At 35.4% G+C, this 19174-nt stretch overlaps 1 protein-coding gene across 8 annotated transcripts in view; it reads right to left on the bottom strand.

Moving 5' to 3' along the window:
• LOC132121681 (cadherin-18-like) overlaps positions 1-19174 on the bottom strand; it is a 214639-nt gene that overhangs the window by 43418 nt on the left and 152047 nt on the right. For all 8 annotated transcript variants that reach the window (XM_059531347.1, XM_059531346.1, XM_059531352.1 and 5 more), the window contains one exon: positions 7167-7286. In XM_059531347.1, coding sequence (XP_059387330.1) covers positions 7167-7286 — 120 coding nt within the window. The remainder of the gene's footprint in view (positions 1-7166; positions 7287-19174) is intronic.

The following is a 19174-nucleotide window of genomic DNA, read 5'->3' as shown; positions in this document are numbered from 1 at the left end:
ATCTTGTGACCTTTTCTTCATCCGTCAGGGGTGAGGGAGTGTCTCTCTGCAGATATCACTCAAGTTTATTGTGTGGGATTGGTAAGTGCTTTTGAGGAAATTTGATACAGGCTGGCTGTAATTGAGAGTGAGTGTAGTATTTGTTATCAGGATGTACAAGAAGCCTCCAAATAGCAAAAATCCCCATGAAACCCCATCAGTCCTTCCATCAGAGGGCACTTTAGACGAGATCCATTAAGAATCCGCTGGTATTCTCCCTTATATGTATGGAAACCAGCAAAGAACAAGAAACAAGTGGCAAGTCTGACCAAGGGTTAGCTGAGTGGGCAAAACTGGTTCAAGCCTTTTGCTCATCTCTTGCTGACACCGTCTGTCTGTAATCTCCTATCGCTACATCTTATTCTCTCTCGATCCCTCGCTTTTCACAGCCTGTGCTTTTATTGAAAAAGTCAGTCTATGTGAGCAAAGGGGATTATGGGAAATTACCTTTGGCCTGTTTGAGTGCTAAGAGCAGTTCACACAGGACGTTGTGCAGTTTAATCATTTAATCTGATGTTTTTTTTTGCATTTGGGACTCGATTGTATCCAAAAGTTCACACACACACACACACACACACACACACACACACACACACACACACACACACACACACACACACACACACACGCACACGCACATGCACACGCACACACGTTTTTGTGAAAAGTGGGGACATCCCATAGACTTAAGGTTTTTATACTGTACAAACTGTATATTATATGGGCCTTCACCAACCCTAGCCCTAAACCTAACCCTCACAGGAAACTTTGTGCATTTTTACTTTCTCAAAAAAAAATCATTCTGTATGATTTATAAGCGTTTTGAAAAATGGGGACATGGGTTATGTCCTCATAAGTCACGCTCTCCTTGGAATACCCGTGTCATTATACAGAGTTGTGTCCTGATATGTCACAAAAATAAGAGCCAACACACACACACACACACACACACACACACACACACACACACACACACACACACACACACACACACACACACAGATAAAAGGTTATGTCATTTACTCATGCTTGTTCTCTTTTTTTTCAGTTAAAGGCAGTGGTGTTGAAATCATTGGACCCCATTATGGACAGAAAAGAAGAGTTTAAACAAACTTACTGCATAGAACATTTTGTGCTCTTCTATTTTTCTCTGGAGGTAAAAATAGTACAGGAGGGGTTGGTAATATGTTGGAAAGCATTAGCGTCTGGGGAAGGCCTCGACAAACTGGTGTGCTTTTCTAATTTGATCAGAACAGGAAGTTGCATTAATCCTTCCTTTTAGAGACTCCCTGATCTGTGTCAGAGAAGCTCGAAATTCACATGCTGAAACCCTCCAGACTCCCTGATCAGCAAGGAAATTAGCCTACTTAACTGGGAGTATGTGTGTGTGTGTGTGTGCGTACGAGGAAGAGAGATTGCTACACTTTTCCCATCATCCCGTGAACCTCTTGCAAGAAAATGGGGAAGATGAAGATCCGACCTCACTTATTAACAAGCTTAACGTCTGGGTTTATGTGTGCCAGCGAGCAGGACGTGTTGAGCCTCTGCATTACCACTAGCTGATAATGAGCTGTCTTCACAGAGCAATGCTTGCTTTATTTTTAAAGAATATGTTTTGTTTCATAAATAAATCAACAGGAGCAGGAAAACTTGCATAGTTTGTGTCAATTATTAGCATTGTTATTACTGTTGCTCATAGTTAAGGATATTGATTTGAACAAACTCTGTGCTACAGAAATTAATGATACCTCAAACTGCTCAGATTGTTAGGAAAGGTACACTACACTGTACAAAGGTTTATTTATTTTTCATGTTTTATGTTTTTTAAATAAGTCTATTATGCTCACAGAGACTGCATATATTTATTAAAAAATACTGTAAAATAGCAAGATTGTGAAATTTTCTCATAATTTAAAATAACTGTTTACTATTTGAATATATTTTAATTTGTGATTTATTTCCCTGATAAAAAGCTGGATTGTCAGCATCATTACTCCGGCCTTCAGTGTCACATGATCCTTCAGAAATCATTCTAATATGCTGATTGATGTTCAATAAACATTTATTATTATTATTATTATTATTAATGTTGAAAAATGTTTTGGTGCTTAATATTTTTGTGGAAACTATGATGCATTTTTTTCAGTATTTAAATTTTTTTTTTTCTTCGGAAAGCTTGAAAGTGGTACTTCTGCTCATTTTAGTGTAAGTTAATTTCCAAATAAATAAATATACAGACAGACAAATACTTACTTATAATTGGACAAATAAATGGATGATTAAACTGGTGAAACACCAACTTGTACTGAAGGAGGAACTCAAGAAATATCTACTAAAACTTCCAACCACTTGAACACCAAATATTCTCAAGAAATCATACAGAACACCTTAGCATCTGCATTACATTGCCGGAAACATAATTTTAAGTTTTGCACCAGCAAACAGCACTCACTTTTGCCTTCATCTAATGAATTATTCAAATTATTCATTAGGAAGAATCATAATGCTTGATAACTGCTAGTTTATGGGCAGAATAAATCTCAGCACCTGACATTGATATCTCCTCTTTTTGAATGAAAATTAACTAACTAAATAAAGAAATAATGACATTACTTTTAGTTAACTGCTATGTACTGCATTGCAGGGGAATGTTGAGCACAAAGCCATAACTGTGGTATTTAATTTCTGTTTATGATGCCTCTGTAACTGCCACCAATTAGAGCTAAATTAAACTAAATTAAACTGTATATTACTACTATAGCATTCTCCTCCTAAATTACCTTTTCTGGCTGTGACTTTTTTATACTTTCTGGGTGCATCTGCTGACCTAATAACAACAATCATCTCATCCAGCTCAAAACAATATGGTTGCACTTACCATTTAATCAGAGCAAGATTGACTATTGACTAGCGCTCTCTTTTAGCTGAATTGATTCATGCAGACTTCTATTCTATATCCTACTGTGTTTTATCTAAAGTTTTTTAATCCTACTTGTCATCTATATTTGTGTTCTCTGACATCCTGAGAGAAACATTTAACCACTTACAAGTGAAGCCATTCAACCGTGCATTCAGTTCAACATAAGGTGTGTTGGAAATAAGCATTCTTTGACTTCCTAATTGTAAGTTTTCTGATTGGACATAGAAAATCTAGTAAACTGTACAAGCAAACCAATAATCAGAAACTCTTAACTTGTGATTCATTCCACAGTTGTCCATTTCAGAACTTTGCTAAAGCTTTCCTGCAACTATAACTGTAGATTCATATTTTGGATAAAACAAACAGAAGAAAAAATATTAAAATATGAAATATGAATATATATTGCATATTCTAAATTTTTTTATATTCAAAAACAGTTAGTACTTATGACATCATCTTCTAAGCATTACTTTGATCTGGAGGTAATTGAAAGCACAGACATGAATGTGATTTGATTATTAAGTTTGTGTCATCTAAAAGATTCAATTTTGGGAATTAAAGATACAGATACAAGTTACAGCTTTTAAAAGTGTACTACATCAGAATTGACCCATATTTGAAAATAGTTTGCGGGGTCACATTAGAAACCTTAGATTCATCATGTCATCAGTCAAAGTCATGTAAGAATCTATAGAAATGACAGGTGTAATTCATTCATATGCCTTTTGAGGATCCGACAGTATTCACAGAGATGGCACAGCTAAGCAGAGGTCAATGTGGTTAAGTGACGTGACATACAGCCAAGTATGGTGACCCATACTCAGAATTCGTTCTTTGCATTTAACTCATCCAAAGTGCACACACACAGCAGTGAACTCACACCCAGAGCAGTGGGAAGCCATTTATGCTGCGGTGCCCTGGGAGCAGTTGGGGGTTCGGAGCCTTGCTCAAGGGCACCTCAGTCGTGGTATTGCAGGCCTGAGACTCAAACCCACAACCAAACTCTCTAACCACTAGGCCACGGCTTCCCTTTCAGAGACTCTGAGACTCTGTTAATCATATTTAAAAAATCTAACATGAAGGTTGGGTTTGACAGCCTAAAAGTATTTCAACACCATGACTGTGATATGATTAAACAAAACCGTGAAAAAAACAAACAAAAGAAAAACACCTGATACAGCTGTTGACAAGAGAAAACATCAAGGAAAAATCTATATTAAAAGCATCCTTCCTCCACTGTCTGTCAGAAAGTAGATGCAAATTAGGGAGTGATATACAAAAGAAAAATCTCAAAAAATTCTTGCTAACATGACCTTGGGCATCATGCGTAAAATTCGATTTACCTTCTTTAAATACATGTTAGAATCTACACCCAGATCAATGGGTCAGGGCTTCAGCAAGCAGCACTGGAACAAACTCTTGACCTACACGTCAGAAGCAAAATGCTTTCCCAATCTAATACATCTACTCTCTTATCTTTGTGCCTTGCATGCTTTGACATTTCAGAGCTGTCAGAGACTGTAAATCAGACGTCAGTGACAGGCATCATTTCCTGCAGTGACAGTTGAACAATAACTCCATTTGATCAAATGTGTGGCATTGAGAGCTATTAGAGTTGTCATTAGCAAATGCTTTTCTGGTTTGAAATACTTTAAGAAGTTTACTCAGATTCCGCCTGCACTAAGAGAGCTTTGCGTCGTGACCGCATCGCCACCTCGGGTGTGCATTATTTTTCTAATAATTCAACGGCATCGTCAATTATTCCTTACATATTACACACACGCGTACATACAATATTATTACTATTATTTTCTCTTTCCCTTTATTATTTTTTTTAGTTTCTAAAATGTTCAAATTAATCATAAAAAGACATCTCATATATTCATTTTACAAATCTCCAAATGGGATATTTGTGTCTATAGTGTTAAATGTTCCAAAAGGTATTTTGTGATAGATAGAAAGTGAAGTATCACTAACAGACAATACAGTAAAGAAAGGCTAATATTTCTGGTCTTTTTCTCTTCCTCACACAATCCCCTCAATTGGTTCTCATGTCTACTGTCTGAATGCATTAGGTCCTTGTACACCATCTAAAATAAATCAGTCTGGCAAAACTGATACTGTCTCTCGCCACAATTCCATTAAGCTTTTTATCACTAAAAACTCTCACCAAAGTCAATGATATGCCTGCATGCTCTTGTCAAATGTGCAAAACAATATCCCTTACAGTTTCTCCACAAAATGCTGCATTAGTCTTTACTACAAGCCAAAAGTTTACAAACCTGGTGGACTGCATTATCAAAGTACTAGTCTGTCAGTGCTGATGGATGAGATTTTCTTTTCTTTTTTTTAATTTTTTTTTCTTTTTATTACAGAGCAAAATAACAAGACAAGCTTCAAACACCCCACCCACCCCACCATGCATTCATACCACAACCACAATCAACCACACGGTGTTATGACAATAACACTGATGGATGAGATTTGCGAGAGCATGTGCTAAGTCTCTGAGGTCTCTAGAGATTACCTAACTTTATGCTTTTCTAGCAGTATTTCTCAAAATAATCATTATGTTGTGGTCAAGACTATGTCGAGATGCATTGTATGTGCTTGTATATGAGAGAGAGGTAAAGAAGTGAAGTGTGGGATGTTTCAGTACCATGGACAGCACCTGCTTTGACGATAAAAGGATAAATGAGCATTTCAGCACCATGGATAGCATCAAGACCTTTTTTTTTCTTTAAAGATAAAGTGTTTGCAAACCATTTTACCTCCTTATGCTGACATATCCAAGTGAGAGTCTATTCCTTTAACACAGAACAGGACATGATTTTATCTATTGGGAAGTGGTTGGTTTCTCTTTTTTTCTACATTTTCTTCATTTTGTCTTTCCCCCTTACCTAATCTTTATATATTTCTTTCCATTTCTTACCTTTTTTTCCTGTTCTTGGCTTATCACTACATTCTTATATAGACACATTCTTATTGTTCTCCTTAATTCCTTTGTTTGTTTGTTCATTTGTTACCTTTCACCCTTTTTCTTTGTCTTTCATTTTTTCTTTTTAAACTTTTTTTGTTAATTTTCCCTTAGTTTAATGCTTTCTTCCTTACTATTTTCCCTAACCCTTTTATTTTTTATCCTTCCTGCTTTTTTAATTTCTTCTCTACTATATTACTATATTTCTTTCATTTCTTCCACTTTTCTTTCCATTTCCATTTTCTATTCCATGTTTTTCTTAGCTTTTTCTTCCTTCTTTTTTCCCTTTATTCCTTATTTTCTGCCTTTCTCAGTCATTCCTTAATATATTTATTTATTTATTTCTATCCTTCTTTTCTCCATCACCCCTTTCTGTCCTTACTTATCCGTCCTTCCTTCCTACATTTCTCCTTGATTCTTTCTTTCTTTTCCTCCTTACATATTTCCTTTGTTTTTTTCTTCCTTCTTTATATCTTTCCTTTTGTCCTTTTTCTTTGTCATTCTTTCCCCTTTTTCATTCCTTTCTTTGTCTCTTTATCTTTCTGTCCTTGCTTTGCTTATGTTTTTTTCATTCCTATTTTCTTTTATATTTAATTCCTTATATTTTTTCTTTTCTTTTTTCAATTCCCTTCTCACTTTCTTCTTTCTGTCCTTATTTATCTGTCCTTCCTATATGGTTCCTTCCATCCTTCTCTCCTTCCTCTTTCTGTATTTCCTTTGTCCTTCTCGCTATCTTAACTTTCACTTCTTGACACAAAACAAACTGTGTCGCCATTAACATTTAATGGTTCCTTGTAAAAACCCTCAAACAATGTCCACCTCTAATGAACACCAAATCCATCTCAAAGCACTCTGAATCTCGTTCTTTCTCTTAACATCTGTCTTTATCCCTGAAAGCCTTTACACAATGTTCTCTCCACCTCATTCTCCAGGGACGCTCTCCATTATAGAGCTGAGATCCAAACAATACAGCACACATGTCAAGCTTTATTTCTGTACAGTGAGGGGTGCTGGTGGTGTATTGTATTGCTCACAGCTGTTTTCTGAGAAACAAACTTCACAGTCTAATATGAACAACTCATATGACAAGCTAGGGCAAATATCCTGAGAATAGTTTATTAATTGTACATCTACTTGACGAAATGCAGCAGCAGTTTTAAACCTGCAAGCAATAAAAGCACTATTGATTCACCTTCACACACAGACAAAGAAAAGATGTCATGAATATACCAGATTTGGGGTCAACGGAGAAGTACGGCTGTCCATGCAGAACGCTGTACACCACCCGTGCACTGTTTCCATATGTAGGATCGTCTGCGTCTGTCGCTGTGACTTGAAAAACTGATGTACCTGCAGAAAGAGAAAGAATAAACTATTGGTGCTGTTCTTTGAAGGGTGGTATGTATGTACCCAAAGGATGAATTCAGATTTCAGAAAATATAAAATGTTATGTGAATTACTCCTTTAATGTGTTTGTGTGTGTGGGGAAAAATAAATAAATTAAATACAACACAAGTGGACTGTACAGAACAATTCCTCAAACACCATCACATCATCTTCATGGATACCTAAAAAAAGTCCCCCAATGAGCCAGGAGAGTTTCTCTACTGTTTCAACAAAGAATAAAGACAGGCAGGAAATGCAGTTGTGTGCTTTGTAATATCTCTCTCTCTCTGTCCTTTAAGCCCTCTCATTCCCTGCTCTGTCTTTGTTCATTTCAGCCATTCACTTACAGTCCGTCTTTCTAGCAAATCCGAATTTGTTTTTGTTTTTTTTAGGTGACAGTAGATCTCTCATTCCTCACACTGGCTCCGGTCACATTTCTCATCTGCACTTGTTCTCTCTGCACTTGTTCTTTCTCATTTTCATTACAGCTCACCGGGTTCAATCTATCCATCTGCATTGTCTGATGCTGACTAACTGCAAACACCACAAAACATTTAATGAAGTTTTGAGAGCTGAGGCGTAAAATAGAATTATGGAGGCAAAATCTTGAATTTTTCTTTATCTTTCTAAGTCTCCCTTGCTGTGGTAAATTGTCTCTCTCTACTGAAAAAGAGAGAATAAAAATCATTATTTTTGTCTTCTCAAGTATTTATTTATTTGTTTCTAGTATAGAAGTTTTCTGGTCTTTGTTTATGTATCTTACTAAAAACGCCAGGCAGGACAAAATGTTAAATAATAAAAAAATAAATAATAATAAAATGTTAATTGTTTATATTGTTAATGCATTATTTAATTTTATTACCCCATTGATGAGAGAGAGAGAGAGAGATAAAAATAAAAACTATTAATTACATGATTTTCTGCAGTGTTCTTGTGGTGAGACCCAGCTAGAGTAAAGTCGAAAAGCTGTGTTCTCCCACAAAGACTTTTCAATTATGGTCATCACTCAGAGTAATGCACAATGGGAGAGACAACGCTGACTGCTTTCTGCATAGTTCAACAGCATAAAGACCTGATAGCCGCAATTACTGTTACAGCTTCAGATAAGCAAAATTTTGGTTCTAATCCTAAAGCTTCCGTGGGTTAAAAAATGAGTTCTCATCCCTCTCTGTACTTTATCCAGCTCTCAGCATTACTGAACACATTTCTGTCAGACTATAGCAGCAGCTGGAAAGTTGCTGAAACAGCTTGTCTAAAATTTTCTGACAAGAGTGTCTCCCAGGACCAGCAGATGAACCGTGTGTGTTTGTGTGTGTGTGTGAGGGAATAATGTTTCTGCACCACTAATAAAGATATGAAGTTTTACAAACTCCTAATCAAAATCATACCCATATTAAAAATAAATGATTAAAATTACAGTAAAATTGCAATTTTGCCTTGCCAGTTAAAGTGTATTTTGCCTTACTGCATTGGTGAATTTATTCACTAGTTGACATTTAAAAGTTAATAATGATAATAATAATAATAATAATTACAAAATACACTGATATTCCATATAACATTTCTGAAAACAAGGTGCTGTATGTAAGTTTTTGAATGCGCTAAAGCATAAAAATAGCATATTATGTTTGCAGATATTTAAGAAACATGCCAAGTTAACATACTTTTTTATTTATCTGAAAACCAGGCAGGAATGTCGCTGTCTGTTTTGGTTTGTGAAACCCATCCACTGCCAGTTTATCCAACTGTATTTCGGCACCCTGTGTTGCCAGTTTGTGGAAAACACAGCATATTTCATTTCATTCATCCTCAAGTGTGCTCGTTCTTGTTGGTGTCCTCATTCTGGCAACCTGCGGGTGAGTCAAGTCTGAGGAGGAGGAGGAGGGGCTGGGTGAAACAAAACCCCTCTCCAATATTTTGAATTTGGACTGCAATATATAGTTCAACCACTCGGTGTCAATCCTACATACTAGTGATGGGAAGTTTGAATAATTTTACTCACTCTGTCCTTGGAGTCTCGTTCGGCAAAATGAACAAATATTTTTTCGAGTCATTTGGTTCATTTAAGCAAAATGTAATTAAAATGTTTCCTGTTGCTTTCCTTACACATCTAGTACTTGCAAACGTTGATCAAACTAGAAACAATCCAAAACTATAATGTTATAAGAACTGTAAAGATTAATTAATTATTTATTTTCTGTAGCGGGGCAAAGCCTTTGGAACAAGCTGCCTGCTGATTTACGTACAATCACTGACTTGGGCCTCTTTAAGGCTAAGCTCAAGACTTATTTATTTAGACTGGCTTTTAATTTATAGCAGTTGTTGTGGCATTTTGTGTTTTCTTTGTGGCAGACAATTTTTTTTTTTTTTTTTTTTTTTTAATACTCTGTTTTGTGTCATTATATATTTTGTTATTATTTTTATTTTATATCTCCTGAAAAGCACTTTGGTTCACTTTGAGTGTTGTAAAGGGCTGTATAAATAAAGGTTGATTGATTGATTTAGCTGGGTCTTTAGCCTATGATTAGCTCACCTCACCTCTTATCTGACAAGTCTTCAGTTTGTGTCGTTCCTTCATCACGTGATAGACCCATACGCTTTAATCTATGCAGTCTGAGCTGGAAAGAGAATTGATTAGCTCACCTTTTGAGTTTTCGGGTTTGAGTCATTCCTTCATTAAGTGACATCCCCATAAACTAAACCCATGAAGTCTGAGCCGGAAAGAGAATCGATTAGTTCACCTTTCAAGTCTTTCAAGTAGTTCTTTTGTCACGTGACAGCCCCATAAAATAAACCTATGCTGTCTGAGCCAGAAAGAGAATTAATTAGTTTATCTTTTGAGTCTTTCGAGTCGTTCTTTTGTCACATGATGTGACAGTACTGGGTAGAGAAATGAATTTCCTTACAAACGTGTACATAGTCATCATTATTTTAACTTTTATTTACTCTTACAGTTACGTGATGCGTTTTTGGTCTCAAATTTTAGCTTTTTATTTCTTACAGTATATAAATGTGTGGATTTCTGTCATGATGGTTCTTTTCCATAACACTTAATGTGGTGACAATTGTAATTAAGAGTTGATTATTATTATTAAGTCTCTTTCCGGGTCAAACTACATAGGTAAAGCTTATGGGCCTGTCACGTGTAAAACGAACGACTCGAAAATCCCGAAGACTCATGAGATAAACTAATAAATTCTCTTTCCGGCTCAAACTGCATTGGTCAAGTAAAGAGCTTTCACGTGATGAACAAACGACTCAGAAAACCCGAAGACTCAAAAGAGGTGAACTAATTTCAGTACAGAACCAATAGGATGTTGCACATGTTGCACATGACTGAACGAATCACTACCCGAGACAACTCGTTCATTCCGACTCACATTAAAGATTTGTTTAAAATGAACGAATCGTTTAAGAATGACCCATCACTACTACATACAGCACCTTTCAAATAAATAAATAAATAATAATTAAAATAATAACAATAATAAATAAATACATAAATAGAAAAATAAATAAATACATTAATTAAAGATAAGGAATTAAAACAAAGGTTTAATTATATAAATAGTGAATGGATGGATGGATGGACAGACAGATAGAAAGACAGGGAAGGTTGTTTGCAGTAGTTCTTCTTTCACAGCTCTTGTTTTCAGTCACTCAGAGCTAAAGGTCTGGCTCGTATCCAGTCAATCAATTCAGACTGAGGCTGAGACAAACCATCAACACACAATTAGATCCAGAGCACTCAAACACACAGGGAATATTGACAGCGGTGGACTAGAGCTGCGTGGGGGCATAAGTGTGAGCGTCCAGACGGACTCAGTCTGCTCACAGATGCACGCCTCCAAATGCTCAACCCCAGAATAAGAGGAAACAAGACTAATTATTAATTTCCAACTTTTTCTGTCGATCCTTGTTACCACAGCATCTCTCCTCCTTGTATCCCATCAATACTAATCGACTGAGCATGTGTTCCTCCAACTGAGGTGATACTGTGCTGCCAGACCAACTCTGGGTTATCTGGTTAGTCTTACATTTCCAAATGAAATGATTATGAAACTGGTTGCACGGTAAGTTTATATCCCTATGGAAACACATTAAGTGCTAATCCCAGTGTGAATGATTTGTTTACTTAGATACAATCGAAATAAACATGTTTACCAAACCAAAAATACAAAAATCCCCACAGTGGATATCTGGACAGGAGCTAATTACCAGTGAACAGTGCACCTTCTCTGGTACATGTGCCCTTGAATCTGTGTGCACTGCAAAACAAAAATCATTTTCTTAATGAGCATTTTTGTCTAGTTTTCCAGTAAAAATGTCTAAATATAGCTAAAACAAGACATGAACACTGTAGAATATATAGTAGTAACATTGTGAAATATTATTACAAGTGAAAATTGTATGTTATATAAGTGAAAATGGGATAATTATGATTAATTGTTAACTATTTTAAATAGTTATTTTAAATTGAAAAAAAAAATACAATATTACCGTTTCTGATGACATGTAATATAAAATAACTTTAAAAGCGGTACTGAATTATTATGATTTTAAATACTTTTCAAACTGCAATTACATTTTACAGTATTTTATTTTAAAATATTTTACAATAATATTATTTTGTAATAAACTCCTTGTGTGTTTGCACACACTTGGCGAATAAAGCTCATTCTGATATTACTGGTTTGAGATATTGAGATATATATATATATATATATATATATATATATATATATATATATATACAACCCGAATTCCGGAAAAGTTGGGACGTTTTTTAAATTTTAATAAAATGAAAACTAAAAGACTTTCAAATCACATGAGCCAATATTTTATTCACAATAGAACATAGATAACATAGCAAATGTTTAAACTGAGAAAGTTTACAATTTTATGCACAAAATGAGCTCATTTCAATTTTGATTTCGGCTACAGGTCTCAAAATAGTTTGAAGAAGTCTGGGCATTGAGGCTATGAGTTGCTGGAGTTTTGCTGTTGGAATTTGGTCCCATTCTTGCCTTATATAGATTTCCAGCTGCTGAAGAGTTCGTGGTCGTCTTTGACGTATTTTTCGTTTAATGATGCGCCAAATGTTCTCTATAGGTGAAAGATCTGGACTGCAGGCAGGCCAGGTTAGCACCCGGACTCTTCTACGACGAAGCCATGCTGTTGTTATAGCTGCAGTATGTGGTTTTGCATTGTCCTGCTGAAATAAACAAGGCCTTCCCTGAAATAGACGTTGTTTGGAGGGAAGCATATGTTGCTCTAAAACCTTTATATACCTTTCAGCATTCACAGAGCCTTCCAAAACATGCAAGCTGCCCATACCGTATGCACTTATGCACCCCCATACCATCAGAGATGCTGGCTTTTGAACTGAACGCTGATAACATGCTGGAAGGTCTCCCTCCTCTTTAGCCCGGAGGACACGGCGTCTGTGATTTCCAACAAGAATGTCAAATTTGGACTCGTCTGACCATAAAACACTATTCCACTTTGAAATAGTCCATTTTAAATGAGCCTTGGCCCACAGGACACGACGGCGCTTCTGGACCATGTTCACATATGGCTTCCTTTTTGCATGATAGACAGTGTTGGGAAGGTTACTTTGGAAATGTAATAGGTTACAGATTACAAGTTACCCTGTTTAAAATGTAATAGTAGTGTAACTTTTTCAATTACTTTATTAAAGTAATGTAACTAATTACTTTTGAGTACTTTTTGATTACTTTTCTAAATTTGTGAAATTTAAAGAATAATAAATAAAAGCATATACATCAATTCAAATACAGTTATCTAATAGGCATGTGACGTATTCTGTGTAATAAACTCTTGAAATATTGGTGGTTTTTTTGAAACTGCTGTCTCTTTGTATATGATGATAGTTTTCTCAAAATAAGTAAAATGCACATGAAGTGACACAGAACAGTTCTAGAAATTATGTTTATGTGCTTGTGTACTCCTATATTGAGGCAGCAGAGGTTGAAAACACTGCGAGCTTCAGTAGGCCTATGTGTAGTAAATGAAACCATGTCTTTGCCATTAATTTACAGGAGGGGCGGACTGGGAAAAAAAATTCAGACTGGAAAATTCAAACTCATACAAACCAGTTCAAGGACAAAACTATTTTTTGTTTGGACCTGACATAAAAAAAAAGGTTTAAATCTTTAATTTGGGGACATGCAAAATGATTAAAAGTTCTCTCCTGAACTGCACCTTCACTTCCATTTTTCTCTTCAGTCTCTTTATTTTGCCCTGTTATCCATCTCTCTCATTACTTTAATACTCAAGATTGAACAAAACTATACTTAACAATACAATACTCTACAATACTACAATATCTTTATAGAAAAATCCTAATACTGTACACAAGTCATGTTTTTCCCTTACAAAAATTAAACATGCTTTTATTAGCCTATATAAAAGTAAAATAACCTTGTTTTTTTGCAAATGGATTTGTATTTATTTTTAAATAAATAAATTTTTAAAATAATTTTACATTTTTGGTTATCACAGTTAAACAATAGTAACCGTTTTCTCTGGATTTATAGTTAAATATTAAAATGTTAATTTTCGTAAGGGTTGTGTTATCTGTCGTAGCTCCCCCTAAACCTATTAAAAAAAATCAGATTTTTTTTTTCAGCTAAATTACTACTGTAACATTACAACAGATAATAATGATGTCCTTTATATAGTATTTTGAGTGATGACTGATGAGCAACGTGCTGCTGCTTGATTAAATAAATAAAAAAACAAAGACAAAAAAGCATCTTTACAGATGAAACTGACCTGAAACCCTGAACAGGAGTTCTGCTTCTCTGCTCCAGCTGTGCGCTTCCACTGTACACTCTACTCTCTCTCTCTCTCTCTCTCTCTCTCTCTCTCTCTCTCGCATTGATTACTCTGAGTCTGATCCAAACCGTTTGGCGGAGGCGCGGAGAGCGTGCGAGTCATGACTAACACTTGACTTATTAGAGATTTAATTATTAAATGGCGGATTCGCAAATGATCGCTTTAGTACATTCGGCAGGCAATTATACAATAATGATATTAAATAGCGGGCCAAATCGGCTGCCAGGCCACCGGGAATTGTCCCGGTTCTCCCGGTGTCCAGTCCGCGCCTGATTTCCACAGACACGCAGAATGTGCAAGTCATATATTGCATTTGTGGGGCTTAATATTCAAAGACACTAGTCCATGTCATGTTTTGATTCAAGTGTACTGACCTACTTTTGATTTAGTCATCCGAAATGTGGCATATTCCGTCCGCGTTAGGCATTCCGTTTTTATGACTGAATTCTACGAACCAGACTGTGTTTCCGCATCCCGGAAATTATTAGGGCGGTATGCCTCAGAATAGTCAGTGCCATTTGGGAAAGAAATCAGTTAAATCTGTATGTGGATGTGTGTAAAAATTCAAATGTAATCCCCTTTGTAATCGTTAAAATTTTCATAAGTAACTGTAATTTAATTACTCATTTTTTCTTAGTAACTGTAACTAATTACAGTTACAATAATTTTGTAATTAAATTACGTAACGCCGTTACATGTAACTAGTTACTCCCCAACACTGATGATAGAGCTTTAGTTGGCATCTGCTGATGGCACGGTGGATTGTGTTTACCGACAGTGGTTTCGGAAAGTATTCCTGGGCCCATTTAGTAATGTCATTGACACAATCATGCCGATGAGTGATGCAGTGTCGTCTGAGAGCCCGAAGACCACGGGCATCCAATAAAGGTCTTCGGCCTTGTCCCTTACGCACAGAGATTTCTCCAGTTTCTCTGAATCTTTTGATGATGTTATGCACTGTAGATGATGAGATTTGCAAAGCCTTTGCAATTTGACGTTGAGGAACATTGTTTTTAAAGTTTTCCACAATTTTTTTACGCAGTCTTTCACCGATTGGAGAGCCTCTGCCCATCTTTACTTCTGAGAGACTCTGCTTCTCTAAGACAAAGCTTTTATAGCTAATCATGTTACAGACCTGATATCAATTAACTTAATTAATCACTAGATGTTCTCCCAGCTAAATCTTTTCAAAACTGCTTGCTTTTTTAGCCATTTGTTGCCCCCGTGCCAACTTTTTTGAGACCTGTAGCAGGCATTAAATTTTAAATGAGCTAATTAAGTGGATAAAAGTGTAAAATTTCTCAGTTTAAACATTTGCTACGTTATCTATGTTCTATTGTGAATAAAATATTGGCTCATGTGATTTGAAATTCCTTTAGTTTTCATTTTATTAAAATTTAAAAAACGTCCCAACTTTTCCGGAATTCGGGTTGTATTAAAAGTTTTTTAAAAACTGGTTTATTATTATTTTTACAATATTTTGTAATATTACTGTTTTTGACAACATTCTTCATCATATACATATGCATATATAATACCTTAAAAATGATAGCTAAAAATAAAAATAAAAGTAGTAATAAAGTCATAATATTTTCAATACAATAATACAATTAATACAAGTAAAACAAGATTTTCTATTTCTAATAATATTTTAGAATGTTACTGTTTTTGACAGTATTTTTGATCATGTTAAACATATATAAATACAATTTTATTATTACAATTTATGCAATGACTTTTACAATTGAACTGTTTTAACAAAATCACAATGATCCCAAACTTTATTACAATATATAAATATGAAAATATATATTCTATTTGTTTATATATTTTGTTATATTTTTAACAAGAGGGAAAAATCTATCAGATGAGACTGATTTCCTATTAAGGCAGAGCATTACCTCAAGAGAAAAGGATTCTATGATGGTGAAGTAGACAGTACAGCTCTAACATAACAGCGGCATGTTTTCCAAGACATCTGTAATTGCGATTTTGAACCCTCTTTGCGAATGAATCGCTAACAGTTATGGACAACAGCCAGGCAATAATAGACTCCTTCAACATTGATTGCAGCTGGTACTCAAGTCTTACGATACCACATATCATTGTATGGGCTTCCGTTGCTATGGCAACAGCCAATTGGGACCTTTATAAACAATAAACAAAGCTTTCTAAACCCACAGGACATCATTTCCACCGAGAAGTGTTTCTCGCAGCCAGAATAAAGAGAAATATTTCATTTGTACATGCAAATCAGGAATATAGCCTTCAAGACTCCCAGAGAGATCCCAAAATTATATCTCCCGTGGCTGAGAGTGAGAACATGTGCTGCAGCGACATGCTGTACATATTACATCAAATCTTTCACTTCTGATATGTCAATAACATAACAGGAACTTTCTGGAAATCAGCAGTGACATACTGTGTGTGGGTTGGAAGTGATATTACAGGAGAAACGTTCCTCTAAAGCACTGGTTCATCTAAATACAACTTTTCCAGGAGGATAAAAACACATGGATAAACAAATGTATAAAAATACTGTGAATCTTCAGCTGTTAATTATTATTTTGCATTGGTGCTTAAAAATCCCCCCTTGCTCAGTGTATGAAAAGAAAGCAAGAAATATGAAATTAGTCAATGCATCAATTTCCAAAATCAGTACCTTGCATTACATTCATTAAACTGTCCATTAAACTCAACACTTAAAGGGATACTCCAACCCAGAATGAAAATTTTGTCATTAATCACTAACCCCCATGTCGTTCCAAACCCATAAAAGCTTCGTTCGTCTTCGGAACACAATTTAAAATATTTTGGATGAAAACTAAGAGGCTTGTGACTGTCCCATTGACTGGCAAGTAAATTATACTGCCAAAGCCCAGAAAAGTATGAAAGACATCATCAGAATAATCCATGTGCTATCAGTGGTTAAATCTTAATTTTATAAAGTGTCGATAATATTTTTTGTATGAGAAGAAAACAAAAATAATGACTTTATACAACAATTTGTCTCCTCTGTGTCTCTCCGCATCACCGTAGTGCCATTTTGGAGAATATGAGTTCAACATGTGCGACGTACGCAATGATGTCTTAGACGGCTAGAGGAGTGGTTATGAACAAAGGCAGAGTTTCTCTGTGTATAGAGAGCATATTCGGCGTATATCATATCACAAAGCTAACTGCTACAACACCAGCATTAAAAACTTTTCAAATAAGTTGAGCTAAAAACGCACTCTTAGTCAGCAGCGAGTGTTTGAAATAACTTGATTCGATGTGGATTATAATCACCATACAAGTCAGAAATATTTATAAGGGATGCAAAAGACTATGCATGCTAGGCATTAACATTATCATAGTAAACATGGTAAATATGACCACTTGAAGAAATCAGACGTCACATTCTTATTCTCTATCACAATCGTGTATTTATTTAGTAACATATTCTATCTGTCATAAGTCTCATCTCTAGAGTTTAGCAGAGCGTAGTCTATGTCATAAAAATATAATAATGGTTTTTGTTTGGGAGCTTTTATGAAAATATAGAAATTATCATTCAATGTGATGTATATAGGCTATTGTGACTTCAAATAAACAGACTCGACTGGAGAGCAGACTATGTTCATAACATTTTATTTCTGTGTGACTAATTTTCAATCCTGATAAATTAATTAATTATGATCAATGTATCACTTATTATAGTAAACCATCGATGCGTTGGATTTAACAAAGCATGCAAACAAACAGCTGCTTTTATCATGTTTGTTCACGCTAGATCCAGTGACTTATTTCTTATTAGTTTTCTGATAACTTCTCTTTGTTGGTGAAATGATGGGGTTGCATGATGTTGTTCCTGGAAGGCATGTAAAAGGCGGGTTTTAGTGAAGCGCAGCGGAGCTTCTGGCCCGACACTGGAAACGCAGCGCTATTTTGGCCTCGGTGCTTCAGGTCCGAGGCTATTAGCCCCACCCGGCTCGTTTTAAGCCCTGACTCGCACTGGCCCGACAGTGAAAAAAGCGACCGATTCATCCAAAATATCTTAAATTGTGTTCTGAAGATGAACGAAGCATTTATGGCTTTGGAACGACATGAGGTCGGAAGTGATTAATGACAAAATTTTCATTTTGGGGTGAAGTATTAGTTTAGTTTATTTTAATGCATACACTAGACTAAACTTGAATCAGATATTCAAAAAATAAATATGAATGAGCTCATATCAAATAAAAAATAACCATTTGCTTGTACTTAATTGTGGCAACACCGTGCAATAATGGGAAATATAATATATACATGGGGGAATATATATATATATATATATATATATATATATATATATATATATATATATATATATATATATATACAGTACAGACCAAAAGTTTGGACACACCTTCTCATTCAAAGAGTTTTCTTTATTTTCATGACTATGAAAATTGTAGATTTACACTGAAGGCATCAAAACTATGAATTAACACATGTGGAATTATATATGGAATTATATACATAACAAAAAAGTATGAAACAACTGAAAATAATGTCATTCTAGGTTCTTCAAAGTAGCCACCTTTTGCTTTGATTACTGCTTTGCACACTCTTGGCATTCTCTTGATGAGCTTCAAGAGGTAGTCACCTGAAATGGTCTTCCAACAGTCTTGAAGGAGTTCCCCGAGAGATGCTTAGCACTTGTTGGCCCTTTTGCCTTCTGTCTGCGGTCCAGCTCACCCCTAAACCATCTCGATTGGGTTCAGGTCCGGTGACTGTGGAGGCCAGGTCATCTGGCGCAGCACCACATCACTCTCCTTCTTGGTCAAATAGTCCTTGATGCCTTCAGTGTGACTTTCACAATTTTCATAGTCATGAAAATAAAGAAAACTCTTTGAATGAGAAGGTGTGTCCAAATGTTTGGTCTGTACTGTATATATTTATATATATATATATATATATATATATATATATGTGTGTGTGTGTGTGTATGTGTGTGTGTGTGAAAAAAA

Source organism: Carassius carassius, chromosome 39, assembly GCF_963082965.1.
Source record: "Carassius carassius chromosome 39, fCarCar2.1, whole genome shotgun sequence".
NCBI lineage: Eukaryota > Metazoa > Chordata > Actinopteri > Cypriniformes > Cyprinidae > Carassius > Carassius carassius.
The sequence above is the reverse complement of the archived record's forward strand: the minus strand, read 5'-3'. Positions and strand labels throughout refer to the sequence as shown.